Genomic DNA, 27,638 nt, shown 5'->3' with positions numbered 1-27,638 from the left:
TCTGATAATGAAATCTCTAATCTCCATAAGTATACTTCATCAATATAATCTCTAGCAAAAAAGGGCCCTCAAATTGGGGGTCGGCGGACTCTCGGCGCATGGAACCGTTAGATCTTTGTGGGACCTGAATGTGGGGCTTGCGTGGGGCCCACGAGGTCGGCGGTTGCGATCCGCCCGGTCCAACGGAATCGAGCTGACCGAGAAATCCCCCCTCTGGCTTGCAATCGAGATGTGATTGGGCCCGATAGACGCTCGGTGCATGGAACCATCGATCGGGGGTTACTTGCCTCGAATCGGGTGCCCAACAGACTCTCGGCTTATGGAACCATTGATCTTTTGGGACCCAAATGTGGGCCTCGCATGGGACCCACAAGGTCGGTGGTCGCGATTTGCCCGATATAGCGGACTCGAGCTAACCGAGAAATCCCCCCTCTAACTCACGACCGAGATGTGAGTGCTAATTTTATTTTTTGTTTTGGGAGGGGGGATGATTACCTCAAATTGGGGCCTGGCGGACTCTCGATGCATGGATCCGTCAATCTTGCAAGACCTAGATCTGGGGATCACGTGTGACCCACAAGGGTCGGCGATCGCGATCCGCTCGGTCCAGCTGACTCGAGCTCACCGAGAAATCCCCCCTCTGACTCGTGACCAAGATGTGAGTGCTGATTAGGCGCGAAAAAAAAAAAAAAAAGGCCCTCTCTCTTTGAATTTATGCCCCTTTTTTTTTTAACTATATTCCATATTTATACCTTCTTTATTGTAATTTTTTTGTAATTTCTTAACAAGACCTTCTTGACTTTGGCCAGGAAAAGAAAAAGACCACCTTGACCGCTTACACGACGAAATTGCCAATGACTTTTTTTTTCCTCATTTTTGGACCGTAGGTCGATGATCGTACATAATGCAGAAAATACAAATAAACTAATATAAACAATAAAATAAAAAAGGAACAAATAAATCCGCATGGATATTTTGCAAAAAGACCCCTCTCGAGATCTTTAATTTTGGTCCCTCCATCATTCCGCCCGGGACCAAATGACGCCGTTCTAGCAACGAGCCCTAAAAATTAATAGGTCCCTCGAAAATAAAGTAACAACTACCGAGCCATGTCTCGGAGGTTTCCTCTCGGCGCGATCACGAGAAATTAAATAGCAAAAAAAAATATTATTTTCCTCTCACATTATCCTTTTTTTTCGAAAAAAAAGGATAATGTGAATCGCATTTTTCTGTTTCTTCGGCCGATGCAAAGTGAATATTTTTTTTTTAGTGTATGGACTGTTGACCTTAGTTTTGGACGGGCTATATTAATTATGCTATTCTTTGCAAACAAAAGAATAAATAAAAAGGGAAAAAAAAAAGAAGTGAGAAAAGGGAATTGGTGTCGGCGCCTATTGCGTGTTTCCGATGCGTACTTTGTGGCGCACCTCCCTCTTTTTCTTTAGTGCTTTGACTGTCGTTTCGCACACAGCTTGGTCTCTACTTTTTTGCCTCGCGTGTTGTAATTTCTTCATAGTAAATAGAATTATGAGATTGTGTTTCTATAATGTTAGGATGAAAAGTATAGAAGTCGGACAATCTGAAAGTTTACAAAATATTTTGTAATCCTTATTTGTGACAAAATCCGCTTAAATCCCGTTTTTTGGAAAAGCAATTTCGCTTCGAGTCTTTCTTTGGAATTTTCCCTTATAAAGATATCTTTTTATTATGATCTCGAGTCATGAAAGTAGACGCTCGACTGCCTACGTACCGCCCGTGGAACGCCCTGCAAGTTCCGTATCGGGTAAGTCCGGGCAATTATCCCGTGCAAGTGGCGACTTAAAGCAGCCTGTGTACAATTGCCGCGATTCGTACAAATCATCTCCGGTTTCCAAGTTGAAAATGTCCCCGACGCCCAACTAAATATGCTAACCCCTGGAAGGTCATGTTATAAGAATTTTATTCATCTGTCTTTTGAAAAACTATCGAGTAACCAAATAAGATATGCTCTTAACATAATGCCCATAATTTGTAAACCTTCATGCAAACTATAATTTAGAATTGTCATGAAATTCCTTATTGCGATCGAAGTAAAACGTACAAGCCTGATCACCAGGTGCTGCCTTAGACGGCAAGAGAGTTTTTCTCCTCTTTTCGTAGTCTGGAGTTCAAGTTCTGCCGGGAGCACTTCAAATGTAAAAATCCCAAACGAATCGGGTCAATACGGGGGGAATATGCATCGGACCAGTCGAGTTTTCGCGAAGAGCTGACCTGACCACCACCCGGCCTCGGTCGAAACAAAAAAAAAAATTGGTACAAGCTGGAATATTCAAGCTCTATGCGCAAAAACAAAACATGCCTTGACCAATAAAATATAATTCAAGCTCTAAGAGAGGGAGGGTGGTCAGTGTTTGAGTTTGACTAACACGACGCCACCGGAATCACTCTTATCTGTTTCTGCTCAGACAGAGGAAAAAAAAATGGAATCTGCAAATCTGTTCGAGAATAAAGAACGACAATCCACAAATCTTGTCCGAAGACTTTGACTACCGTAGATCTCGGCAGACGGAGCGATCCGAGCCCTCCGATTCGACGGATCTCACCTCATCCAACGGTTCAAATTGGGTATCGGGTTCGCGTCGCGAGCACGGAGCGCTGGAGATGCTTCCTTATAGCCCTTAAAAATTCGACGGGTCTCGCGTGGGATCCACGTCGATCGAAGAACAAGGCTTGCATTGATGGATGGAGCCGTAGCTCCTTACATCTTCTCGTAATTTTAAAAATTTAGAATTATTAACACGAAAAATCTTAAACTGGTATATCTATGATAAATTTATCCAAAACTAATTTTTTGACCACAAAAAACATCAAACTGGTATACTCATGACAAATTTATCATCTGTTAGTTTTCGTTAAATTTTACTGTCAAATTGCTTAGTTAAATGACACATGACAGTTGACGAATATATCAGTTTGGGGTTTTACCCTCCGTTTGTCTTGGGTATACTAGTTTGTGTTTTTTTTTGTATTAATTTTAATTTAACGAATGGTGAATTTATCATAAATGTACCAGTTTTAGGTTTTTTGTGGTCAAAAAATTAGTTTTTGGTAAATTTATCATAGGTGTATCAATTTGGGGTTTTTCATGGTATTGAAATAAAATGTTATAATTAACGTGTGGTGAATTCCAAAAAAAAACCCAAACTTTAGGTTAAATTCCAAATCTACCTCAAAGTTTTTTTTGTCTAAGAAAAAACCTCAAACTTTAGATTTAGTCCCAAATATGCCCCAAACATTTTTTTTGTCTCAGAAAAAATCCCAAACTTTAATTTCAGTCCCAAATCTGCCCCAAATTTTGTTTTGGGTAAAAAAAAATCAACAAATTTTATTTATTTTCAAAATTATACATCCGTGATCCAGTCTCAACTTGACGCGGTACTTCGACGTCGATAACAAATCAACATCAGTAAAGTAATGGGGCGATAGGTATAGGCCGACGTCGCATTTCCACTTCGATAATAAATCCAACCCAATAACAATTATTAACCGATCTAGAATATGAAAGTTAGGGACGATAACAAATCCACCAAAAAACACAATTTTTAGGTTCAGTCCAAATTTGCCCAGAAATTTTTTTTGTCTAAAAAAAGCCCCATTACTTTGTTAATGTTGATTTATTATCGACGTGGAAGTGCCACGTCAAGTTGAGATTGTATCACATTTATGTTTTTGAAAATAAATTGAATTTTGTTGACATTTTTTATGCAAAACAAAATTCGGGGCAGATTTGGAACTGGACCTAAAGTTTGGGAATTTTTCAGAGACAAAAAAAGGGTCGGGATAGAATTGGGACTTGAACTAAAGTTTGGATTTTTTTTTAGGGGATTAGGCCAATTAACGTGCGAGATTTATTTATTTTTCCCATCCGACGGTCGTGAATGGTGGGGGTTTACTCGATTTTTCATCCGACGGTCACGAAGGCCGGAGGCCGTTCCCCCCCCCCCCCCCCCCTCGGGTCCAACGAGAGATCTGGCGGTAAATCTGGGAGAGAACAAAACGCTACTAATGACCAAAGCGAAAGCGATCTCTCTCTCTCTCTCTCTCTCTCTCTCGCGATCTCGTAAAGCACGAAATTTGCCCGTGTCAGAGAATCACGGGCGTGGGACTAAAAAATCTTCTCTTTTTCCAGGGAAAATTTTTTTCCCGGGAAAAGGGTCTGTTTTCCCGAGACGGGAGGAAAAAGGAAAGCGGAGAGAGATCAGGATGCGCCCCCCGAAGGAAGAGAGGAGAAGGGCCTTTTGCTGCGCCTGATGCGTGCGTGCGTGCATGCATGTGATCGAGATAGAGTCTAGAGAGAGAGAGGGCGCGCGCGTGTTGTGCTTTTCACTTTTTTTTTACAGAGACGAAATCTCTTGGGGGTGGATCTACAAGTTGTCGCCTTTCTCGAAGACGGGAATGTTTCCGGCTACGAGCCGACACGGCTCGAGACGACAACGTCGCCCCCCCCTCCTCCCTAGAGAAGAGCAAATTCCCAGCATTTCGAGTAAGAGAGAGAGGGGTCATGTGGACATCAGAGAGAGAGAGAGAGAGAGGGGGAAGCAGATCGAGAACGGAACAGAGCAGAACAGAGCAGAACAGAGCGCTGCAGGGTGAACTGAGGGGTACTGCTGCGAAAGCGACGAGTAACTGTTAGACTGTGTAAATGAGGAGTGGGGAGGGGGGGTGTTTTGGCTGTTGGGTGGTCCCTCGTCCCTGCGCGACTTCGTTGACAGCGACCTTTCTACCGACGTTTCGCCATTTCTCTGTCTCTCTCTCTGTCCCTCTCTGTCTCTCCTGCCTCCTTTTGGCTCCTACCCTCCTCCCGCTTTAACTGCACCCCCACCACCCCCCAAAGATGGTTGACCTCTCCTATCTTGAGGCGAAAAGGGAAAAGTAAAAGTCCTAAAATTTGTACTTGGAGTAGAATCATCGAACTCCTAAATATATTTCAATTAATCTAATGTTGTTCGACAAGCCTCTTTCCTCAAAGAAAAGTGCAATCCAATCGTTATGATGAACCGTACTTAAGATTGTCTTCCGTGTCTCGTCTTTAAGAATAATGTGCCAACTGCCTCATCTGTACGTACCGAGTAAGGCTTTATCGGCATGATCAGGGGATGGCCTCCAAATTATTCCGAGCGAGAGTCAGTGATTTGATCACAAGATCTATCGCCATTGAAGCAATTCCCTGCTAACGTACATCGTTCTGGACGGAGAGGTAGAGAGCACCGTATATACTATATATATATACCGGGTGACATACTCGCGAGCTTGATACTTTCCTCCATCTCCGTTACTAGGTTTTTCTACGAGTCATAAACACGGACATTGTCTATGAACGATCACGACATAACACCAACTACTTTAAGCTAAAGTAGCAATACTCTAAAGATTCATAATAGCGTTAGGTCCGACGAATGGTACATGTTCACTAATTTTACGAATCTAACATTGCACTCTCTGTTATAGATTTATAATATAAACGATTATGTTGCACATGCTCATTTAAGGAAACATCATAACTTACCCTCTCTCGTGGTTACGTGTAATTACTACGACGTTTAAAATCGAAAACGTTTTTCCATCAAGCATATTTTATATAATATGAAGTCCCAATAGCACTTGCCAAGAAGACTTTTTAATATGAAATTCATGTTGGGAAAAACAATTAAAGCAACGATAGGGTAAGGGGGGAAGTATGGGATGGGACAAAGGCACGGTTTGACCTACACTCTCTCTCTGGTCCTGGTCTCTAGTCTCTAGGGCCATCCAAATCCAACCAACCGGTTAGAAAAAGAAGCTTGAAGTTCGCAACAAGTAAAGGACAAACCTTCCTGTAGATTCACGCATTGAAATTCGACTTGATACGGACCCCCCAAAATACTAATTATAATGTGGAATGATCATACATATAATTCCTGAACTCTAATTTAAAGTACAATATGATCCGTGAATTAATTTATTTAATGTAATTACTGAATTTTAGCTGAACGTGCAATATCGTCCATGAATCTTAAATTTGTTTAATGATGTCCCTAAACTTTTTGTACATGTTCAAGTTAGTCATTGAACCGTATGAATTTGTTCAATATTATCCGTTTATTAATTCAAATTCGGGGACAATTTTGAATATTTTCATATACTTTATGGATTAGATTAAATGCGTATCAAATGTTCACGGATAGCAAATTAAAAATTCAGGGACGACATTATACATTGGGCCAAATCCAAGGATCATATCGAACAAATTAAAAGATCGGGAATCATATTCTTTATAACATACATCGACGGCCCAAAGACTATTTTACACGAACGATCGTACCGCTCATTTGTTTGTAAATTTTCGGGTTTTTAACCGTCCACTCTCGAATTCGGGATGAATAACGTGGTTCGCGTAGAATTTTCTTTTCTCTCGCTTTAAAGTTTGGGGACAGCGAAAGGGGTGAATTTCACCATTGATAAAGGACCGTGCGCACATGGGCTTGTGCTCCGATGTCCATGACAAGTTACACCAATGTTGCCCCCGCTTCTCTTGTCTCTCTCTCTCGTCCCCTTCTTGTCCAAGAACAGCCGCATAAAAATAAGAAGAAACTTTTGTTACTTCCGCCGTCGTCGCCTTTCCTGCGGCGACAAAAACCCGCTCGAACCATATAAATCTCGAATCGGCGGAACAATCTCGCGACCCTCGCGAGATCGGGGGGGGGCGAAGCCTCGGAGGGACGGTCCGAAACCCGAAATCGGTCCGCAGTTTCGCCGGCGCGCAAAGCCCGGACCGGTGGCGGTAATAGTTCCGTATGCAAGCGAGTACAACAGGCACTTCCCTCGTGTGTAACAATCAATACGATGCATTTAAAAATTTGGTATAGATGGGATTCTCGTGGGAAGCATTGACGAGACATCATGGGGACACAGGAGGGGGCAAGGGCATGCACTATCCATGGTCCTTGAATGCACAGGGGTGGGTCACTCATGCAATCTCCGTTGCTCCTCCTTTTCTTCTTATTTTTTCCCTTTTTCTTTTGTACAATAATGCATACCTTTTTTTATTTATTATTTTTTAAAAATATTTTTCTTGGCTAGCTAGGTCACCGATACATATACTTTGCTTGCTTCACACGAAAAGAAAAATTTGGAGCATAGCGATTCCCTTTTTACCGGCGAAATCGCTACGCTAATTACCCCCGCCGGTCGCGTAAGAATTTAGCGTCGCGACTCGGCGGGTATATCCTCGACTCGATGGTAAAGCATCGGAATGTAAAATCGAAGACTCGCGACGGACGTAAAACTCGCTGTATGTAGCTGAGACGGGTATTAATTATTCTTTTTCACGTGCAAGATATATGTAACGAAAATAAAAATCGCCGCATTTTATTTTTGGGCGCCAAAAAATCGACTATATATCATGTATACATGTATTTTTTTCTTATGTATAACTCGTTATTGGGCAAGTGGGGAGAAAAAAAAGGGAAAAGGCGGGGATTGTTAACGCACACCACAGACCTTCCTTTTATTTTTTTATTATTATTTTTAAAAAAATTTGCCGAAAGTAATGATAATTTCATGATGAGAAAAATGATAAAAAAATCTCACTTTCGTACCCTGAAAACAACCTTCCTCTTTCAGCCCTCCCGATGGGGACAACCTTCCTTTTTCAGAGGAATTTCGACCCAACACCCCAAAAAAAAAAAAAAAAAAAATTAAACAGTTGCTATTAAATGCCTCCCCTTCCTTAATTACGCCCTTTTATTTCCTCCTTATTTTATTTTATTATATTCTACTTTCGTCTTATTTTTTTTTATTTTTTCGTTTACTGCGGGAGTGACGGCAGCAGCTTCTGCCCTTGCTCCGTTCTTAATTACGTACGAAATAATTGAGAAAAAAAAAAAATAAACAAAAAAAAAGAGAATTTGTTTCTGTTATTACAAAACAAAGAGCTACGTACGAAGCCGCAGGCGTTGATGTTGCCACATCCTAGGATCTACTGAACGGCCCCCGAGAGCACGCACTGATTAGGGCTTTCCCTTCCACGCGCAAGGGGGCGTGCTGACACGTGGACCTATCGGGGAACGACACGTGGAAGTACCGAAAATTTTTCCGAAGTTGCAATCCGGTGAAAGAGCTCTCGTTTCATGCGGTTCTTGCTTGAACCGGACTACATAATAATCTAATCACGATATCCCCTTCCGTTCCGTTCCATTTCTCTCGTTCCATTTCCCTGCTTCGATTCCTTTTTGTCACGCCGAACGTAGCGTCGGGGGGCGTTGTTAATCGGAGGTGAAAATTCATGTTACCGTATTGGCGATATTCGTTCCCGTTCGAGTCGGCATAAAAGAAAAGAGAAAGTCGCGATTTCCGATCTCGTGAGCTGAATGACCGGCTCGAAAAGAAAACATTTCGATTCATGCCGACACGCGAGTCGAGTGTATCTTTTAACGTCGTATTCGGATTTTTTCGGTGAAATTCGTGTCTTGCTTCGTGTTTCGTGAAAACGGGCCGTATCCATATTGCCATCCCGATTATTAAGTGCACTCCGTTTAATCCTAATCTCTTTATATGATTGGAGAAATGGAACCGAGAATTACAATACACAATCCTACCATGCGGTCTAAGAACGAGTTTGGTACAACAATAATAATTCCACCTAATGCCGCGGCAGCGGACAATGCAATAGCAATCGCGGCTGCGAAGGCGGATTGCGTAGCTTGCTAAACACGTTTGCTAATAATAACCATTTCACGACCGCACGGCCATATCAGCTTGGGACCACCTTTTTTAGGACTCCCTGCACAGAAGTTTTGTCCAAGAAGTTTTGCTAATAAGGGAGTTTATTTTATTTTTTTTATTTTTATTTTTTTGATAACCCAGGGAACCCCCGCACGGCCGACAGCCGGGGAGTAAACCCTGGGGGCGACACGTCAGCTACCACCACACACGTGCCACGGCAGTTAAGTCCCTGCGGCGCCGGGATTCGAACACTCAACCTTTTGTGAGAGGAAGAGTGCGCGCTCCAGCAGCGCCACCCAGGCGGGTGGTGAGTTTATTCCTTTCTTTTAATAAAAAAAAGGAAAGGAAAAAAAAAAAAGTTGGATGCCAAAAGGAATTTACAGCTGAGTTTTCAAAAAAAAGATATTACGTTGAGAATCTCGCAAAGTGGGAGAAAGAGATTCCCAACAGTCACAAAACAAAAGCTCACGGCCGTTAACTAGGAAAAAAAAAAGGTGTGAAAAATGAAGGAAACAAAATCGCGGTGGCAGCTGCTTTTCTGAGAAGGACTTGGTTTTTACGCAATTTTCTTTTTTCCTTTCTTTCTCAATTTTCATTTTTCTTTTCGATAAAAAAAAGGAATTAATATCATGAAAAGCCCAGAACTGATACGCCCGTGATAAATTTACCCCATATTTAGTTTTCGTTAAATTTTACAGTTAACTTACTGAGTTGAACGTCACGTGACAGTTGACAGCTGTACCGGTTTATAGTTTTTCGTGATATCAATCCAATTCGACGCGGGATAGATTTATCACAGACGTACCGGTTCGGGATCTCTTGTCGTAAAGAAAAAAATCAATTTAGGGTAAATTCGTCATACGTGTATCGATTTAAGGTTTTTAGTGGTCAAAAAATTAGTCCGGAGTGATTGGCGATCGGTGCACCAGTTTGGGTTTCTTCTTCTTCTTTTTTTTCGTGTGTGTAAGTAATAATTAATTATTTTTTCCCAATTCCTCGAGAGAGGGAGGGAGGGAGGGAGGGAGGGAGAGGGAGAGAAGGCCACGTAAGCAAAACTGAAGTGACAGCAATGACAGAGGAGCAGAAAAGCAGGAAGCAGGAGGGAGGGAGAGGAAGGCGATGCTCGAAGCTTCAACCATCTTTTTTAGAGAGAGAGAGAGAGAGAGAGAGAGAGAAAGGAATAAACTCCCCCCAACCCCCACCACCGCCACCACCACCACCATTAACAAACCCCGAAACCAGATCTTCCATCTCCCTCCTCCTCCCCCTTTCCCCCCCCCCCTTCGTTTTTCCCTCCCACCCCCACCACCACCGTCGCATTTTCTCGAGAAAACAGCGCCCTCCCTCCTCCTCCTCCTCCTCCTCCTCCTTTTTTTCCCGAGAAAAATTCCCGTTTCCCATTCTCCCCCTACCACCGGCGCCGGAAACTCTCTCCCGATCGGCGATCCCGCCGGTTGTGTCCCGCCCCCGCCGGCCCCCCTCTCCCGATCCAGCTCCGCGGATTAGGAATTTCGCGCGGCGGTGCGTCTCTTCCCCCTCTCTCTCTCTCTTCCTTCCTCCTCCTGCGGCGGCGGCTCCGTCCGTGGGTCCCCGTACCCTCTGAGGCTTTGGCACTGTCGGTGCTTCGCTCGTTCTCTGTTTCTTTCTCTCTCTTCTTCTTTTTTTTTTTTCGAGGGGGGCGGCGTAACGGAGATGGGGGGGGGGGGGGGTGGGGAGATCCGTACGGCCGTCGTTCGGCATTGCCCGAGTTTCGATGCGGGGGCGGGTTAGGCTTTTAATGAGCTTTCAATGTCTCGCGCTTGAGCTTGTAAATGCCCCCGCGGCGGGGCCGAGTTCCCTTAACGGTCTTCCGTTTCGTTCGCTGCTGCGATTTATTGCTGCTGCTGTTGCTGCTGGATTTTTCATGGGTTTTTGAGCTGCTTCACGATGGTGCATTTGGGGAGTTGCTTCGACGTCGAGGCCCATTTGGGTGTTCTCCCTCTCTCTCTCTCTGTGGCTTCTTTTAAGGCAATTTCTGGGCAGTGAACAGTTGACCGGCGTTCATTGATTTAGTAAATAGCGCATGAATTTAAAGCGCGAGCTGGTTTTGGTAAATAAAGAAGGAAAGCTGCGTTATTTCTCGCTCTCTCTCTCTCTCTCGCTCTCTCCCTCGCTTGTGTGCTGGTGGAGTTTCACCAGTTTCATTCAGATCTGCTGAACTTGTGGGTATTCTATACCGACCCAAAAAAGAAAAAAAACTTGTGGGTATATCTATACCGACCCAAATAAAAAAAAAAAAAAACTTGTGGGTAGCTACAGGTCTTTCTGTGGTGCCTGGCAATAGCACATTAGCTCACCGGAGGGAGTGATCGTGTCCTGTTCTTCTTTCATTTTCTGAGCAATTCCTGAGCTCGCGGTAAAGGGATAGAAAGCAGGAGGATCCTGCATTAAACGTGTTCTACGTACTGGGGCAAGAACTGGACGTGTTGCTTTCTCTTTTGGTCGTACTGGACCGTGGTCACTTCATCTTTTCATTGCTCTTTTGCACTCTGATAAGCATTTAGACTCTGGAATAATCGAAGGGAATTAGTAGCAGGCTAGAGGGTCTTCTTCGTATCTGTTTGTTTTTTCATGTGGGTGTGGGTGCTAATGCCTATTTCCAGATAGACCACCGCTTTTGAATGGGCATCTTATCCCGTGATTCGTTGTTATCGTTTCCAGAATCGTACTTTCTAGGTTTCTTTCTATTATTCCTTTCTAGCTTTTGATTTATGTCATGCATCTTCCCCAGACAGAGCCCCGCACGTGTGCGCTGCTGAGATAGAGGCTGGCTTGATTTCTTCCCCCGAAGAGTAAGGTTAAGCTGGTGATTATTATAGTGGATTGAGATGTCAGGTATGTCTCATGTGTTTATAGTCCTCCTTAATCTGAGACCGCAAGTCGCGCGATCCTGGTGATCTATAAACTGATTTATGGTAATGTTTTCTGCAGAAGAACTAGAAGGATTGAGGGGTTACGATGACATAAGAGAAAGAAGAACAGATCCTGAGAACGCCGATGACGAAAGACGGAGATTTAAAATTGGGACTCTTAAGAAGAAAGCTTTAAATGCTTCAAACAAGTTCACTCATTCCCTTAAGAAGAGAGGAAAAAGGAAGGTCGATTACAGGGTACCGGCAGTTTCCATAGAGGATGTACGAGATGCAAAAGAGGAAGGTGCAGTTCTTCAATTGCGTCAAAAACTTCTCGACAGAGATTTGTTGCCTTCTAGGCTTGATGACTATCATACACTGTTGAGGTTAGTTTAATCGGTTCTTCCCCCGCTTTTAAGTGTTCTTGAGTGAATCAAACATGCTGACCTCTTCCTTTTCGTTCGTATATATAGGTTTCTGAAAGCTAGGGATTTTAACATTGAAAAAACAATCCAAATGTGGGAGGAGATGCTTAATTGGAGGCAAGAATATGGAACAGATACCATCTTGGAGGTAATTAGAAATCCTTTTTCACAAATGCTCTACCATTGGAAGTCATTAATCTATGCTCCATAGTGATTATTAAATTAAGCAGATGTTTCAGAATTTTGCAAGAAAAGGACAAAAGAAATGACTCGTGAGAAGTGGATTGTTCGCTAGATCACATCCTTAAATTTGTTTGAAATATGTAGGATTTTGAGTTTAATGAGTTGGAAGAAGTCTTGCAATATTATCCACAAGGTTACCATGGTGTCGATAAGGAGGGCAGGCCAGTGTACATCGAAAGGCTGGGTAAAGCTCACCCTAGTAAGCTCATGCGTATAACCTCTATTGATCGATACCTAAGATATCATGTCCAAGAATTTGAGAGGGCTCTACAGGAGAAATTCCCAGCATGTTCAATCGCAGCAAAGAGGCGAATATGTTCAACGACAACTATATTGGATGTACAAGGATTGGTATGTTGCTAGTAACTCATCTGCCATTGGCAACTTTTTTAGTTTGTTTTGCCCTCAGTTTATTTTGGTAGCAATTATGTCTGCTCCCAGATCTTTCTCGAGGGTGCTTTCCAATGTTTGATTGTTGATATATTCTATTTTAAGAAAAGATTTCTGATGTTATTGTGGCATCCTAGATGATTCTTTTAGTTATTTTGTTGTGGAATTTAAGTATGATGATAAGCAACAAAAGATTCATTTCACTCACTGATGGTTGCTCTTTTTATTAGTTGTGTTGATCTTTTTAACTTGTTGAATCGAAAGCATATGACATGCAGGGCATGAAGAACTTCTCTCGAACTGCCACTAGTCTTTTGGCTGCTATGGCAAAAATAGACAACAGTTACTACCCTGAGGTATTTGATTATCATGAACACCATTTGGTGCACTTTTTTGTAATGTATCTGACTGGTCTGAATTCTGCAGACTCTACATCGCATGTACATTGTTAATGCCGGCCCTGGGTTCAAGAAAATGCTCTGGCCTGCAGCTCAGAAATTTCTCGACCCGAAGACAATTGGAAAGATACATGTAAAATGATCCTACCTTGAGTCCTGTAGTATCTGTCTACCTTCTTCATTCAATGTTCCACTAATCTATGGTTACATCCTAACTTTTAGGTTTTGGACCCCAAATCCTTACCTCGACTCCTTGAAGTTATTGATTCAAGGTTTGTTTCTTTTATGTTGATTTATTGTCGTTAAATGGCTTCAAACATGCATGTGTTGACTTCAGATTTGGTTTTTCCTTCCAGCCAACTGCCTGACTTCTTGGGTGGTTCTTGCACCTGTTCCAGTGAAGGAGGGTGCCTTAGGTCTAACAAGGGTCCGTGGAATGATCCTGACATAATGAAGGTACTGTGTCTTTGTATTTACAATTCTTTCTCTACTCAAATTGGTGAATCGAGAGCTAAGTTGAAGTGATTCTGACACTGTGAAGCTTGTGCGCAATGCGGAAGCAACATTCGTGAGACAAATTACCAGAGTTTCCGACGATCAAGAGAAAGTTGACTCTTATATTCAGATACTCCCGTTGAAGGCAAGTGTTAACCGCTTGCATGTTGACAGGACTGATCTTGTTGTGTTTCTAATCTAGATTGTCAGCTCTTCTTCTTCTTTTGCTGAGTAATTATGCACTCTGCTTACCAGGGTAGAGCTAGTGATATGTCAGCAGCTGAATCGGGGTCAGATGTAGATGATGCTTGTTCACCAACAGCGCAAAGAAGTTCTAGTTTTCCTTGTTTGGACCCAGTGCATGAAGAGGTGATTCCTAGAAATTGGGACGTGATGTCTTTGATTACCTTGTGTGTTTTAAATGCTGTGTTATAACTGGACCGTGTGTCTATATATGTATATCATCACTCAATAAGGATTGTAACTGATGCAGGCAAGAGCATCAGATTCAGATGCCTATTACAGCTGCCATGATAACTTCGTGTCAATTAGGAAAGCCAGTGACAGTGAAAAGGGAGTGGAAGCTGCTCAGGATCTGCTGCTTAGAAGAAGTTTGTCTTGCAAGGACCGACAGACCTCAGAAGGTATCGAGTGCTTGCTTGATTGACTAGATATCAGATTCTACCCTAGTCGTGGTTCTTTAGAAACAATTGACAAACAACACATCTGATAACAAGCAGGCATAAATGCGATGCAAAAAATGCAAAAAATGAAATAAAATTGAGCAGGCATAATTTTTGACAGCCTTTTAAATGATGATGCATTTTGTAATTGTCAATCTTTCTTGGCAAAGTATACCTTTCACTATTAATACACTGATACATCTCTCTCTAGGGACTTCCGTTGTTCATTGGTTAGGCAACATCAGGGAGAAGGTGGATGTTAGGAATGTCAGATAATGAAAAAAAAATAAAATTTGAGCAGGCATAATTGTTGACAGCCTTTTATATGATGATGCATTTTCTATTTGTCAATCTTTCTTGGCAAAGTATTCTTTGACTATTGATATACTGATACATCTCTCTCTAGGGAGTTCCGTTGTTCATTGGTTAGGCAACATCAGGGAAAAGGTGGATGTCAGGATTGTCCAGTGTGCGGCACGAATACTTGTCTCATTCATGGTCAAACTTGTTGCATTCTTCCGCCTTTTTGCATCTAAATTAGGGAGAAAGCAGAATATCGTTCATCCATCTAACATGATAGAGAGCAACACAAACAGCCAACCGCAAGTTGTAGATGATATAAATGAAGAAGATCGTCTCCTCCCATGTATAGAACGTCTTCAAAGACTAGAGAAAGCACTTGAGGAACTTAGTCATAAGCCTACAGAAATTCCATTGGATAAGGAGAGAATGCTTTTGGAATCTCTGGACAGAATAAAGTCGGTGGAGTTTGACCTTGATAAAACAAAGAGAGTGAGTCATGCTCCTCTTGTTTTTGAATCTGAAAGGACCATGATGGCAATGCGTGTGGATAATTTTCTCATTTTATTGGAATTTTGTTACAGGTACTTCATGCTACAGTGATGAAGCAACTTGAGATCACTCAACGGTGGGAGAATTTGCAGGATTCAAAGTGTCGAGTAAGTTGACATCTTTAGAAATTTTCCTTGTTCAATCAAGACAGACCTCATCATTGAATTTCATCCGTGGAGATCAATAACACCCACATAAATCTATTAGCGTCTTGTTGTACTTCGCTGAACCAATATACGTGCTTGTCCATAAAGATTGTAAATGCATGGCAGAAACAAGATCTGGACGAATGTGCAAAACTAGAATTGTTTGATTAAGATCTATATGGTGTGTGAATGGCTAATATAAGATGCCAAACAACAAAAGCAAGTTTCTTGAGTGCTGAACCATAAAATTTTCACACATGAATGGTTGATTCTTTCGGTTTTCTTTGGAATGCATATCTTACCGGATTCTTATTGCAGCAAAGAAGGTTCTTCTGTTAAATGCTTGAAGAGTCAACTGTGGATATTGCAAAAAGTGCAGATGAGAACACAGAAAAGTTGGTGTTGTGGTTCATAATATTGGGTTCGCGAAGCATCTATGGCACCCAATGCTTGCTTTTCGCTGTTACTTATACTCAAGTCAGCGACGGATGCCACTGCTTCATGGATGTCCTGCAGTTTCGACCAAGTATACGGAAGAAAGATACGCCTGAAGAAATTCTTTTTGTTGCGCGGCACTATGTTGGTGGCCATTTCTCACTGAAACCGAATGTACATCTGAGCATTGTATAGTGGCGAATGCTTAATGGGATAGAAGAGAAAAGTGGGTGATTGATGGTAAAAGTAGTTGCAGTCCCTGGATATAGAGGATTGCTTTTGGAATTTTGCCAAATCTTTATGAAATGGTCCGATAAGATCTTCCCACTCCAAAACATCTGCAAAATCCTTGCAACGTTGGAGTAGCATATTGCAGCGTATCGGTGCGGCATTTAATTATTGCGCATCTTTGTCCGGCTAATCCACTCGACCATGCTTCAAAACAATATCTCATTTCATTCAGTCGTCCCCTTTTCTTTCCATCGTGCTCTTCAAAAGAGAGAAAAATAGATTTATGGTCTGGCAGGATGGTGTCGCAGATCAAATCTGAAGCAGGGTCAGACCAGACACCGGACCATAAGGGGGCATCTCTGTGGTTGTTCAACTTGCCAAACTGCGAAAGTTTCCTGGACATGATCGAGATTAATGAGTCTCACGTTGTTTGCAAAAATGTCAAATATAGCTGTCTACGTCCTCTCTTCATATAAGGAAAACATCGAAGAAGACTTTTTCATTTACTAACAAAGCAGGTGAAGTCTTGAATAGGGTGGCAAGGTCGCCCGGAATCAGTGGGCCAGTTGTTCGGATGGGGACCGCAAGTTCAAGAAATTTTACCTTCGGACGTCAAACTATTTCTTGAACTCGTTCTGTTCGATCAAGCGGATGGCGTTCTAAATATATAATAACTTGGCAGAAAAAAGAAGAAATGGGGAACAATTCAATAAAAGATTCAAGAAATGGTTAACAGCTGGCGATGGCTTGGGAAAACAATAGCGAAGAAAGAAGAAACAGCGGGTGGGGGTGGGGGTGGGGGTGGGAGTGCGAGGGAAGAAAGTGACATGCTCGCGAGCTTGAAGTCACCTCTCTCCGTGCACCTTCCCCATGTATGACCATGACTACGACTTTGACTCTGTCCAACTCTCCGCCGATTGCTGTACTGTCTTCAACCATCCTCCACTTCAGCTGATGTTCTTCTAGATGGCTTTGCTACGCGCAGCTTGAACCGTCCCTTGCCTTCGTTTCTGCTTGAAGGCAGAAAGTGGCGAAGAAAGAAGAAAGCTGCTTGCTTGCTTCTCCGCCATACCTCTCTCTCGTTCTCTCTCTCTCTCTCTGCGCTAACTCAAGAACCCAGGAATCTATGGCGCCACACGGGTTCTTCTCTCTCTGCAAGTTGTGTGCCATTTTCTTGATTCTTTTGACCTGTTCCTCCAAAGCCGCTCCTTTGCCCACCCCCATCATTTCAGGTATCTTCAGTGGAAACTCCTCTGTTTCAGAACACCCCCCCAATTCTTTCTCTTGTGTCGACCCATTGATGTCGTCGTAAGATTTCTGTTTTCTTGATATGTGGATACAGATGATATATTCGAATCTCAGGTTCTTGCTGGTCGGCATCTCCTCCAGGCTAAACAAGGTAAAATCTTTTGTGACCCTGTTTCTTGGGTACTTATTATACTTCCAAGCTTTTTGATGCATTGGGCTAGTTCGGCATGTTGGCGCTTGTTTCCGGTGTGGAGATTTCAGTTAGAGATGTGAAAATATTGAGGCAACAGATCCCTGGTTGATGGTTTATTGTTAGTTACTCAAGTAGTAGTTGTTACTCAAATTCTGGCTTATTAATTGAATTATGCGAGTGTTGTAGCTCTTAAACCATCTCAGATCAAAGTCCAATCAGATTTCTGTCCAGCTTCTTCCGTGCTTCTGGATTGTCTTACACGCTCTCAGATTTCTGTCCAGCCTACTCTGTACTTCTGGGTTATCTTACACTCTCTCACGACGGATTTCTAGGAAAGGTGGAACTTTGTCATACGAAGTTTAATTTTGATTCGGTAGCATTTTAGAATGCTATAGTTAGGTTTCTACTGTTCTATCTCTGCAAGAAATTCTCAAGTTTATGGAATTGAAGTGCCTCAATCTAGTATGGAAAGGGAAAAAGAACAAAACCCTTTAACTTGAAGCGTGTGATAAATGTGGTGTTACTACTAAGTTTCTGCAGTTCTTGTCATCTGGTTCTTGTAGCATAATTAGGGACACCACAAAATGATGATCCCTTTGAGGGAGCTCTTTAGGAACATTATCAGCAAAATACTCTACTTTTAGTAGATGTATGCTGTCAATACTGTACTATATTTACGGCTGCTGCATACATATATTTATGGCAAAGCAAAAAATGATCATAAATGATATGGGCAATAATGCCACAGCCTCATCTTTGCACCGATTTGCTCAACCTGCACGTTGCTTTAATGTGACTATAGTGTCTCAATTTTCTGTGATGAACTTTGCAGGTTGTTCAGTGAACTTTGAGTTCCTGAACTACACGATCATCACGAGCAAATGTAAAGGACCTACTTACCCTCCCGATGTCTGTTGTGGAGCGTTCAAGGAGTTTGCGTGCCCATATGCTGATGTTCTAAACGACCTAACAAATGTTTGCGCCTCGACCATGTTTACCTATATCAACCTCAATGGGAAGTACCCGCCCGGCCTTTTTGCTGCCGAATGTAGAGAAGGAAAGCTAGGGCTCGAGTGCCCGGCATTACCACCATCATCCTTAGCCAATGAAAGTAACGGGGCTCAAATCACATGCCATGCTCCCCTTCTATTAGTACTTTCAGTTGGCTTCATCATCCTTGTGTTCCAGGTTCTGTTTGGACCAAGACTATGAACTCTCTCCACTGCAATTATTGTATTCTTTCTTTAATAGCATCCAGAAATATATGATTGCTGGCCTCTTCATCTTTTTTTTTTGGTAAGGTCTGGCCTCTCCATCTTTTGTCTGTCATGTTTTGGTAAAGCCTGTTCTTGAATGTCCTGCCCCTGATCTGTGCTAGGTTTCCATATAACTGTTGTTGGAGCTTTATTGAGTCAGTTTGTGATTATGTAGGCTTACTTATCTGTAGACTAATATGCCATAGTTCTTGAATTATCAACTTGCAACTCGTGGAACGAAATCTTCGGATGATTGTCGTCTCAAGGCTTGGGCATGCAATTTTCGTTCTTTTTCCTTGCCCTGCATGAGCACCTTCAACCTTAGCCATCGACAGCGGGGCTCAAATCAAATGCAGTGCACCTCCTCCTGTTAGTACATTCATCTGGCTTTGTCGTCATCCGTATCTTCCGGGTTCTGTGGGACAAGACTATAAACTTTCCACTGTGATTATTGTCCTTTTGCAAATTCGAGGATTAGAGCCCCCAGCCTTGTCGGCCTCCATCTATTAATTTTCTGGAATGCAGTTTCTTGAATGTCCTGCCATCGATATGCCATAGCTCTTGAATGATCAATTCGAGCGAGGAACGAATTCATTTCGGATGGTTGTCGTTTCAAGAGTCTGGTATGCAACATTCTTTATTTTTCCTGGCCGAGTTCTTCCCATGAATGGCTCGTGTATAGAGTGATTGAGCCAAATTTGCACAGAGAGAGAGAGAGAGAGAGAGAGAGAGAGAGAGAGAGAGAGAGGTACTTTAGAGAATAATTCCGGTCACCCCTGGCTGGATTGGACAGTGGATTCAAACTGTCGTACATGGCAGGAGAACCATGCAATTCGCAAGTGAGCCCGAAAAGTCTATATACCCATGTGACAATTTGGAACGTTTCGAAGAGAGATCTGAGAGAGAACTTTCTAAGTCAGATGGGAAGATTCACTTCGTTATTCCGAGCAATTCTTACATTACGTTATCGTTAACACTTCAAATATAATTTAAGTCACGAACGCCCGTCGCGCTCTATACACAGAGGATCATAGCAAAAGAGGAATTCCTATGCGAGGATTATTTAGCGAGACTTGGACATCATGGACAAGTCATACAGGAAAAGAATGCCGAATTGCAACAGCAATTATTCATGTATTCACCTATCTTAGCTTCACGACTCGAATCTTCGTCGGCGGAGAAGAACAAGACAGCTTATATTCTCCGTCCGGTCAACTTGCTCAAGGGTTCAGCGCTTCCCAGATAGACACCGGCCTTTAACAGATCGAAGCAGGAGGGCATTCACCATAAGAGGTCGAAGCTGCTTCTTCGTCAAGCACCAGGGCCCAGGGAATGAGCTCGACTGTGTTACGCCAGAAAACGCGGGGACGTCTAGAGAAGTCAGAATCCATCTAAAGCCCAAAGAGGAAGTCTTCCTCCCCCCCACCTTTTTCGGCTCGTCGAAGATTAGATCTTAAATATGTATGCAAGCGGCATGTACACACACTTGCGAACTCACTGTGGTCGGTTATGAATGGGCATGGTCGAAGGTAGAATAAAGAAGAACGGCGAAAGAATGAGCGAAAGAAAAGTGATAAAGAGAGAGAGAATTTGTAAAGTAGCTTTAATGAAATATTTACAGTAAGCTCTCGCTTCAATACGAGACAAAAATAACCAGAGTTAAGTCTATCTATGCAATTATTAACAGATATATGCCGCCGCAGGAAGATTACTCTTCACTCTAGCCTTCTCCTACATGGCACCGTTGTTGTCTTGGATGTAGCTGTCGAGTAAAGGAAAGTCTTCCCCAAACCCAAGATCCTCGAAGAAATTCTGCATCAAAGACGAAAATAATAGTCATCAGAATGAGTCGTCATTGTCAATCGCCGTATTGAAACTAAACTGACCAACCAAATCTGGAGAATAGCTTCGGCCAACAAATCAACTAACCGTATCAAGCATATCCGCAAACATAGCCTTGTTATTATATACTTGGTGTGTGTTGTTCATTGGTGAGGTGAACCCAACGGATGGCGCAGGAGCATACGGCGGGCATTGAGCTGATTCATTCACTCGCTGTTGGTGGCCGTAGTTCTGGAGCGGTGGGTTCGGTTGTTGCAACAGCGCAAGCGGTTGTGATTCGAGCCCCATTTGGTACCTTGGGAGCACGTTATTATCTGGGAACTCAACAAGATCAGGCATCCTCATGCTACAACCTGTGCACTGCTGTCGAGGGGCGATACTCATAGCTTGTGATGGATATCGAGCTGAAGCAGCATGTTTTTGGATAACGCCGCACCCTATCAATGACGATGATGGTGGAGTGGGATGAGTCAGATTGGCGAAGCCAGGGCCGTTAATGAGAGAAGAATGTGCACTTCGATGATCCGAGGCTGCGCCTATCTTCTTCGAGTTCGTGCGGTGTTTCTGCACAATTGACAAGCTTGATTTAATAAGCATTTCTCACAGGAGTTCAAAGGAATAAATACACTTGTTAAAGCACTCATTCGCTTTTTTCCCAATATGCTCTTGATCTTTCTACATGAGATTGAATTGAGGGGACTTACCTGAAGGTGGCTGGAGATGTTTTGCCTAGTGAGATGAGGGACACCCGCCATTTTCCTCATAAATTGCAATATCTTCTTGGGTTTGGCATCTGCATCGCGTGTCATATAAAAACCCCATCAGTCAGGTCAACCATTATCTCACTCAAAAAGGAAACAAGTTCATGCGCACGTCACGCACCATCGTTTCCAAGACTATTGACGGCCATGATAAACATCCGGTTGAGCTCAGGTGTCCATACCACGCGAGGTTTCTTCACCCCGCTTTTGTTCTGGCCATGATCGGCTTCATCTTCACTGCTCCTTTTCGAGCTTTTAGAATTCTCTTCCTCATTCTGTGCTTGAGTATGGGCATTGTTAGATGAAGATGTGGTCAGAGCATGCGGCGTCTCCAGTTCTTTGGTGGAATTGTTGCTTGACGATCGGTTGCTCCTAAGCACATGTTGCCATAGAATCTTGAGAGTGTTGATTTGAATCGGCTTCACTAGAAAATCGCAAGCCCCGCTGTTCACTCCTTTCGCGACAGTGTCCTTTACGGCGTCGCTCGAAAACACTGGCAAATTTAAACAAAAAAAATGAATACATCACATCAATTCCATGAATTTATGAGTCTGGCTTGAATTAATTGACATATGAGGACTTACTGACTACAGGCAAAGTTATCCCCATGTTAGCAATCTCGGCAAGAAGCTGAAGTCCATCCATGCCGGGCATGTGAACATCCGTCAGGACAATATCGAACCTGGCCTTATCCTCTCGAATCATCGACAGCGCATCCTCTCCTCGCTGGCACTTGGTCACTGTAAAAACACATTATACATATCATACATGCAGATTCTCGGCTAAAAAACTATGTGCATAAGACGCATTCCATTATCAAATGTCTCCTCTCGATATCATTTAAACCATCCACCTTGTGGCACAAGCATAAGGAATCCACTTGCAACTTCTCATCTGTAGAGACGCTGGATGATGTTCAGAGATTGGTCACGGTTCTTGCCTGAAATCAAAATCTCCTTGATTTTGTGTTAGAATATCTTCTAATCTTACCTTCGCCATCTGTGTCTCTTTCTTTCGTTTTATAAAATACAAGAGTGCATCATAAGAGTCGGTATCTAAGATTTTATCTGTAGTGTTAGATGGGTACTTGAGTTCGTCAGTGCCTATGCTGGATTAAAAAATCTGGTTGCAATTTGAACATCAACCCGCGATCAAGCATGCATGAAACTAATTCCTCGACTACTACAAGTACACAAGCGAGAATTCTCTCTTCCGCAATTCGGTCGCAATGATTAACTATACATACCGCCACTAATGCCGCGGCAATCAGACTCAGAAAACAACACAACAACACACTATTGCAGACGCGAAGTCGAAGCAAGAAAAGAGAGAAAACACGACGCGGTGCAGTGAAGTTACCCCGGTACGAACAGTCTTGAAGCATCTTCTCCAGAAGGTGGAGACAGGTGACATTGTCGTCGACCACGAGAACCCTTAAACCCTTTGGGAATCGATCACCATCCTCGCTCAAAACGTTACTATTCTCGTTGTGGGTCACCCCTTCCATCGCTACGTTCTTCTTGCCCGTCACTCTCTCTCTCTCTCTCTCTCTCAGGATATACGGTCGTTGATGGAAGTAATCTACTTAGACATTGATGTGCAACAGAGGTCTTGACCTTGATGTGCAGCAGAGAGTTTGTGATTTAAGGGGGGGCTCTTCTCTTCATGGTGTTTCAAATCAGGAAATAACCAGGAAGGGGTAATTAACACGAGGGAATCGATAATCTGCGGCCTTGGAAGATCTTGCAATTGCCAAAAGTCAAATGTTTCTTGGTCTGTACAACTGTAGAATAGAACAGGAAACTTGGAACTGAAGTAACAGTGAGGATAAGCGGAAAACTCGAAATTTTGGCCCATATATATTTGTTTCCTTTTTTTTTTCTTTCTTTTACTTGTAATTAAAGTGGTTTTTTTTTTTGGGATAGTTAATGATCAAATTCCTGATCACATCCTTTTGCCATGAAAAGTAACACGAAAACCATCTATTCTAAATATTTCTAGTGGTAAAAAAAATTGGGTTAATATCATGGAAAACCCTAAACTGGTACATCTGTAACAAATTTTTATCCCACGTCGATTTTTTGACCACTAAAAAACTCTAAACTGGTACACTAGTGATAAATTTACCATCCGTTAGTTTTCATTAAATTTTGCCGTTAAATTGTTGAGTTGGATGACACGTGACAGTTGACGGGTGTACCGGTTTAGGATCTTAGTCACAAGTGTATTGGTTTATGATTTTTTGTGGTATTAATTCAATTTAACGAAAACTAACAGAGGGCAAATTTGTCACAAATGTACCAGTTTGAGATTTTTGGTGGTCAATTAGTTTGTGGTAAATTCATCACAGGCGTACTGGCGTGAGGTTTTTTGTGATATTAATCCAAAAACAATTTATGTGCAATTTGACGATGCTATTATTTATATAAAAAAAAAGAGGAGCTCTATGGCATTTGATGCAAAGTCAAATTTACTAAATTACGTTGATACTACAAAAATTCTCCAAATTGATAAATCCGTGCCATATTTTTCCCAAACTAATTTTTTTGTTACAATATGCTAACAGGTATAATCGTGCCGTATTTACTTTAAACTATTTTTTTGTGTCATGAAAAATCTCAAATTAGCATCCCGTCACACATTTACCCTAAATTAGGTTTCGAGTTACAAAAAGAGTCCATCCAACCCGATTCCCTCTTGCTGGTGCTAGACTGGAGGGACGACACAGGCTAAATAGCAACTGGTGGAAGAAGAAAAGTTTCAAACTTTCCTCTAAGGAACGCCGCAAAAACTCAAATCTCATAATCTAATTTGTTTGTTTGTTTGTTTTTTTTCGCAAGAGTTATTTTATCTATGCGTATTTTTCCCTCCTCTTAGCTGTTTCTTTACATCACTCCTCCTGAAGACCATCCGGCAACATCTCTCTCTTCCACCGCCGCCGCCGCGGCCGACATTGTCCGTCGACTCATGCTAGAGCCGGGCGATGATGGGCGGTGAATCCGCCGCCTCTCACCTTCAACTGGTGATTGGCCCCGTCCTCGACTTGATCAAATCCATTCCCTGGCTTTACTGGAACAAAAGATTAGTACGTAGGATGAAAATAACCTCACCTTCTAAATGATATGCGCGAATTTTCACACGAGGTATAGAAATAACTAGAATCTCGACGTTTTAGAGAAACGGATTCGCAAAATACATTGACATAGTAGCCGAAGAAGAGTGAAGAGTGAAGGAGACGAAGACTCCAATCAATTCTGCTGGAGCCTAAGAAGCCATGAGCGGCCAAGAGAGTTTCCGGGTGCTTTTGCCGTCCTCCTTCGCAAGAGGAAGAGCTCCTCGAAGCCTGCCGTCTCTGGCCCTTCCCAGAATTGGCAGGCCAGTCAGCACCATCTCCTGTAAGCCGCTCCACTCTCACTCTCGGCTGATCAGCTCTCGCGTGTATTCATCCTAGCTTGGTTTGTCATCGTCGTTCCACAGCTTCTACAGATACTGCTAGGAGTTCATCGAAGACGAGGTCATCTTTCTCGGCATCTAACGTGACCGGGGAAGGTGCGCTCGGGACAGTCTACCAGGGCAAACTCAGGGACGCATCGCTGGTCACCATTAAGCGTGCCAAGAAGGTAAGCTTTATGATAATCAAGAAAAGACATGGCTCAAATTTATTTCCAGAACATTGCCTAAGCTGAAGGTGATGATGACCTTGGCGTATTAGACCTTCAAACTGCTCTGGAACTTGCACTAACACTATGACCCAGAGACAAACTCCAATAGCTATCCCTCGAATACCTGCGCCTGGATAAGTAGCTCCGTTTAGAACTCCTCCTCAGGCTTCTTGAGGTGCTACGAGAGTAACTCTTCCTCGACCTTCTCCTGGGTTTTGGAGATTCGCTAGGTGAGTATCTCCTCCTCCTCGGGGAATAGCTGCTCCTAGAGTATCTTCCTCTTCCTGGTGAGACACTTCTAGAAATAGATCAATAGCGGCTCCTGCTGTGATAACGATCATCCGGTGAGTAGTCCCTCGAATCATATAAGGAGTAGGACCTATCACGCCGAAACACTGGCAACCTACTATAAGGGGAAGGCGATCTAGAGTACGATCTTCGTTGACTATAATAACAAGAATAAGCCCTCCGCTGACCATAGTAAGGAGAGTGTGATCTGCGCCTCCTGCGGTAAAGGGAGTAGGACCTGCCCCTGCTGCGGTCAGCTGAATAATGAGGAGACCTGCTCCTACTATAGGGAGAATAGCTTGGAGTCCGACGAGGAGAGGTACGGGAAGAGTAACTGGGAGAGTGCCGGCGCACTAATAAAACATTAGGAGCTTAAGTTAGTGGGCAATCGACAGGAAACAGTCCAAATCAAATAAACAATGCAAACCATCTAACCTCGAATAGTCTTCAACCCCAGATACCTTCCTGGAGTAGGAAGAGTTCTTCCCCTCCTCCTCCTAGCCTGTCATCACAAATCTAAATCGTCAGTTACCTAAACAAACAAGAAACAAAGGCAAGAAAGTAAGTGTACAGAGTCATGCGTTTATGATTTGGCAATAAGTAAATGACACAAGCAAGATATCTAAGTTCAATAGGCAGAAAGAAAAGAGAAATGCAGGGCATACAACCCCGGCAATCTAATACTTTGTGTGTTTGATTTGTTTGTAAGCAATACCTTTTCAACAGTGATTACACGACCTTCGAGCACAGATCTATCTAAACACTTGATGCACTGCTCAGCTTCCTCAATAGTTGACGTAGTTACAAACCCAAAACCACGAGATTCCCTTGCCCACGGGTCAACCACGAGATGCACATCCACCACCTACACATCAATAAACTAACAGTAAGAGAGGTTTACAGAAGCTCCAAAAAAATTTGATACAAGACAGAGATCAAGATTCAACTAGGGTCCAAACTGCTCGCAAAATGCTTTTCCAGTTCCCCCTTTGTGATCCGGCAGGACAGTCCCATTACATACAATTGTTGCCAGGGTTCTCAACATCACTTGAAGGACTCCTGTTATCCAATAAGGGAGGCTTACATCAGCATTAAAAAAACAATGCACCAAATGATATCAGAAAGGAAGGATTATCATCAATAGTTTACCTTGATCTTCTCCTTAACACTGACCTCGACCTAGGGACTGACCTACTATACCTCCAGTGAGGTGAAGGGGCATGAGAATAATCGGACCTTCTGGAGTAATACATCTGGTAAGAAAAAAAAAAGACCCACATGGTAAATTTCATATCCACAATGCCACCAACCATGATATAAGTGTAAATATGTCATTACTATGCCCAGATAAGACGAAGAAAGCTAGAGAAAAACAGAGCAGATAACCAGTACAGCAATTTATCTCAAATGCCTTAGAACACAGATTCTTGAGCAATTGATATTCATTCTCTAGATCATAGTCTGCAAATGGTTGATCACATAACAGATATAGTTTCATAAGTCGGTTCAACAAAGAGTAATCGCGTCCCCAAAACAAAGCTGAAAACCATCCTTCTGAATATCAAGCACCTAAACCTTCCATTGAACACGAGTAATTCCACACTAGAAACAAGCAAGCTACAAAGTCCCTTCCCTTACCTCCAAAAAAACAAGAGGAGATCGTCTTTCTTTTTATTTCAATTTCACAAGGGCAGGCAACCTCTCATGCCCTTTAAATGAATATATGATCCTTTGACTCCTCATTTTTAAGGTACTTACCAAGATAAGAATAACAAGATATTCTCACCCAAATCATTTAAAAAGGCCAGAGAAAGGAGAAAGAAAAATTTACAGAAAGCAGGTCTCCAATAATATAAAAGTTGGAACTGATCATCGTATGATTTTCCAGCACTAGTGGCAAGGACACAGTAATCTCAAACCCATTACTCCAAATATCAAGCAACAAAATCCAGCAAAATAGCTCAAAAGTGCACGGTTCAAGCAAAATGTAGAGAACTTTCTTCTCTCACTAGGTCCAGAACATCAATCAACAGACCAAGAAAACATTAAATTGCATAACCTGCATTCACTTTGCAAGTTACACTTCCCCAACACGGGAAGAATCGGAAAAGAAAGCCAGAAAGAACCACAATCATATCTCTTGATTATGCCTTAACCGATTGCCCAGAACCCAGGATAAATAGCAATAAATGGACATTTTATGTATGGAATGGTCACCTGGAGTGATTGATTCCACACTTCAAACGACACGGAGGATAACAAGCATAACACATAAGCAACGAGCTTAGTCGATCACACCCAGTCATTTTTGTGACTGACACAAAAGAATTTTCCCCATGCAGAGCCAAAACCCAAGCATCAAGGGAGCAAAGTAAATCCAGCTTCTGCCTCTTCTGCCTTCCTGCGAATCTTTCCCTCTCATCACTGTACTAACCAGCTTTGAAGAGCACTTAAAAG

At 42.6% G+C, this 27,638-nt stretch overlaps 3 protein-coding genes and 1 pseudogene across 7 annotated transcripts; 2 read left to right on the top strand and 2 right to left on the bottom strand.

Annotated features, from left to right (window-relative positions):
• Nucleotides 1-10,752: 10,752 nt before the first annotated feature.
• On the top strand, nucleotides 10,753-15,985 carry LOC115669876 (phosphatidylinositol/phosphatidylcholine transfer protein SFH13). Of its 4 annotated transcripts, none has more exons than XM_056321207.1 (15): nucleotides 10,753-11,616; nucleotides 11,713-12,019; nucleotides 12,107-12,206; nucleotides 12,386-12,652; nucleotides 12,970-13,047; nucleotides 13,118-13,222; nucleotides 13,312-13,361; nucleotides 13,446-13,545; nucleotides 13,631-13,729; nucleotides 13,840-13,953; nucleotides 14,078-14,228; nucleotides 14,503-14,519; nucleotides 14,715-15,059; nucleotides 15,152-15,226; nucleotides 15,645-15,985. In XM_056321207.1, the coding sequence occupies exons 1-15, from the start codon at nucleotides 11,610-11,612 to the stop codon at nucleotides 15,678-15,680; spliced, it is 1,851 nt and encodes a 616-aa protein (XP_056177182.1). In that variant the 5' UTR covers nucleotides 10,753-11,609; the 3' UTR covers nucleotides 15,681-15,985. The 4 variants fall into 4 exon arrangements, with proteins under 4 accessions (XP_056177182.1, XP_056177180.1, XP_030446884.1 ...); XM_056321205.1 differs by having other exon boundaries at nucleotides 10,754-11,616; nucleotides 14,479-14,519; nucleotides 15,581-15,985; XM_030591024.2 differs by lacking the exon at nucleotides 14,503-14,519 and having other exon boundaries at nucleotides 10,756-11,616; nucleotides 14,674-15,059; nucleotides 15,584-15,985.
• Nucleotides 15,986-16,189: 204 nt separating this feature from the next.
• Nucleotides 16,190-18,660, top strand: LOC115669886 (GPI-anchored protein LLG1). The gene is made up of 3 exons (XM_030591045.2): nucleotides 16,190-17,163; nucleotides 17,274-17,330; nucleotides 18,205-18,660. Exons 1-3 carry the CDS (start codon nucleotides 17,058-17,060, stop codon nucleotides 18,582-18,584), a joined length of 543 nt encoding a protein of 180 aa, XP_030446905.2. The 5' UTR covers nucleotides 16,190-17,057; the 3' UTR covers nucleotides 18,585-18,660.
• Nucleotides 18,661-20,202: 1,542 nt separating this feature from the next.
• Nucleotides 20,203-22,797, bottom strand: LOC115669882 (two-component response regulator ARR14-like). Of its 2 annotated transcripts, none has more exons than XM_030591039.2 (6): nucleotides 22,591-22,797; nucleotides 21,816-21,971; nucleotides 21,353-21,724; nucleotides 21,175-21,263; nucleotides 20,558-21,034; nucleotides 20,203-20,440 (listed from the first exon to the last, which is right to left on the bottom strand). In XM_030591039.2, exons 1-6 carry the CDS (start codon nucleotides 22,736-22,738, stop codon nucleotides 20,360-20,362), a joined length of 1,323 nt encoding a protein of 440 aa, XP_030446899.1. In that variant the 5' UTR covers nucleotides 22,739-22,797; the 3' UTR covers nucleotides 20,203-20,359. The 2 variants fall into 2 exon arrangements, with proteins under 2 accessions (XP_030446899.1, XP_056177256.1); XM_056321281.1 differs by lacking the exon at nucleotides 22,591-22,797 and adding an exon at nucleotides 22,085-22,569.
• Nucleotides 22,798-24,377: 1,580 nt separating this feature from the next.
• On the bottom strand, nucleotides 24,378-27,491 carry LOC115669877 (serine/arginine-rich splicing factor SR45a-like; annotated as a pseudogene).
• Between the last annotated feature and the right edge of the window lie 147 nt (nucleotides 27,492-27,638).

Source organism: Syzygium oleosum, unplaced genomic scaffold, assembly GCF_021117445.2.
Source record: "Syzygium oleosum isolate NSW1041296 unplaced genomic scaffold, Sole_v2.1 Sole_v2.22, whole genome shotgun sequence".
NCBI lineage: Eukaryota > Viridiplantae > Streptophyta > Magnoliopsida > Myrtales > Myrtaceae > Syzygium > Syzygium oleosum.
The sequence above is the reverse complement of the archived record's forward strand: the minus strand, read 5'-3'. Positions and strand labels throughout refer to the sequence as shown.

Excerpts from the sequence above, each read along its gene's own strand:
- LOC115669876 (XM_056321205.1), top strand. Across the intron at positions 13,954-14,077 it reads TGGACCCAGTGCATGAAGAG|GCAAGAGCATCAGATTCAGA; the intron begins GTGATTCCTAGA and ends TAACTGATGCAG. Across the intron at positions 15,227-15,580 it reads TGCAGGATTCAAAGTGTCGA|CAGCAAAGAAGGTTCTTCTG; the intron begins GTAAGTTGACAT and ends GGATTCTTATTG.
- LOC115669886 (XM_030591045.2), top strand. The coding sequence starts at position 17,058 with ATGGCGCCACACGGGTTCTTCTCTCTCTGCAAGTTGTGTGCCATTTTC. Across the intron at positions 17,164-17,273 it reads GCCCACCCCCATCATTTCAG|ATGATATATTCGAATCTCAG; the intron begins GTATCTTCAGTG and ends ATGTGGATACAG. Across the intron at positions 17,331-18,204 it reads TCTCCTCCAGGCTAAACAAG|GTTGTTCAGTGAACTTTGAG; the intron begins GTAAAATCTTTT and ends TGAACTTTGCAG.
- LOC115669882 (XM_030591039.2), bottom strand. The coding sequence starts at position 22,738 with ATGGAAGGGGTGACCCACAACGAGAATAGTAACGTTTTGAGCGAGGAT. Across the intron at positions 21,972-22,590 it reads TCAAGACTGTTCGTACCGGG|TGACCAAGTGCCAGCGAGGA; the intron begins GTAACTTCACTG and ends GTGTTTTTACAG. Across the intron at positions 20,441-20,557 it reads TTGCGGATATGCTTGATACG|AATTTCTTCGAGGATCTTGG; the intron begins GTTAGTTGATTT and ends TCTTTGATGCAG.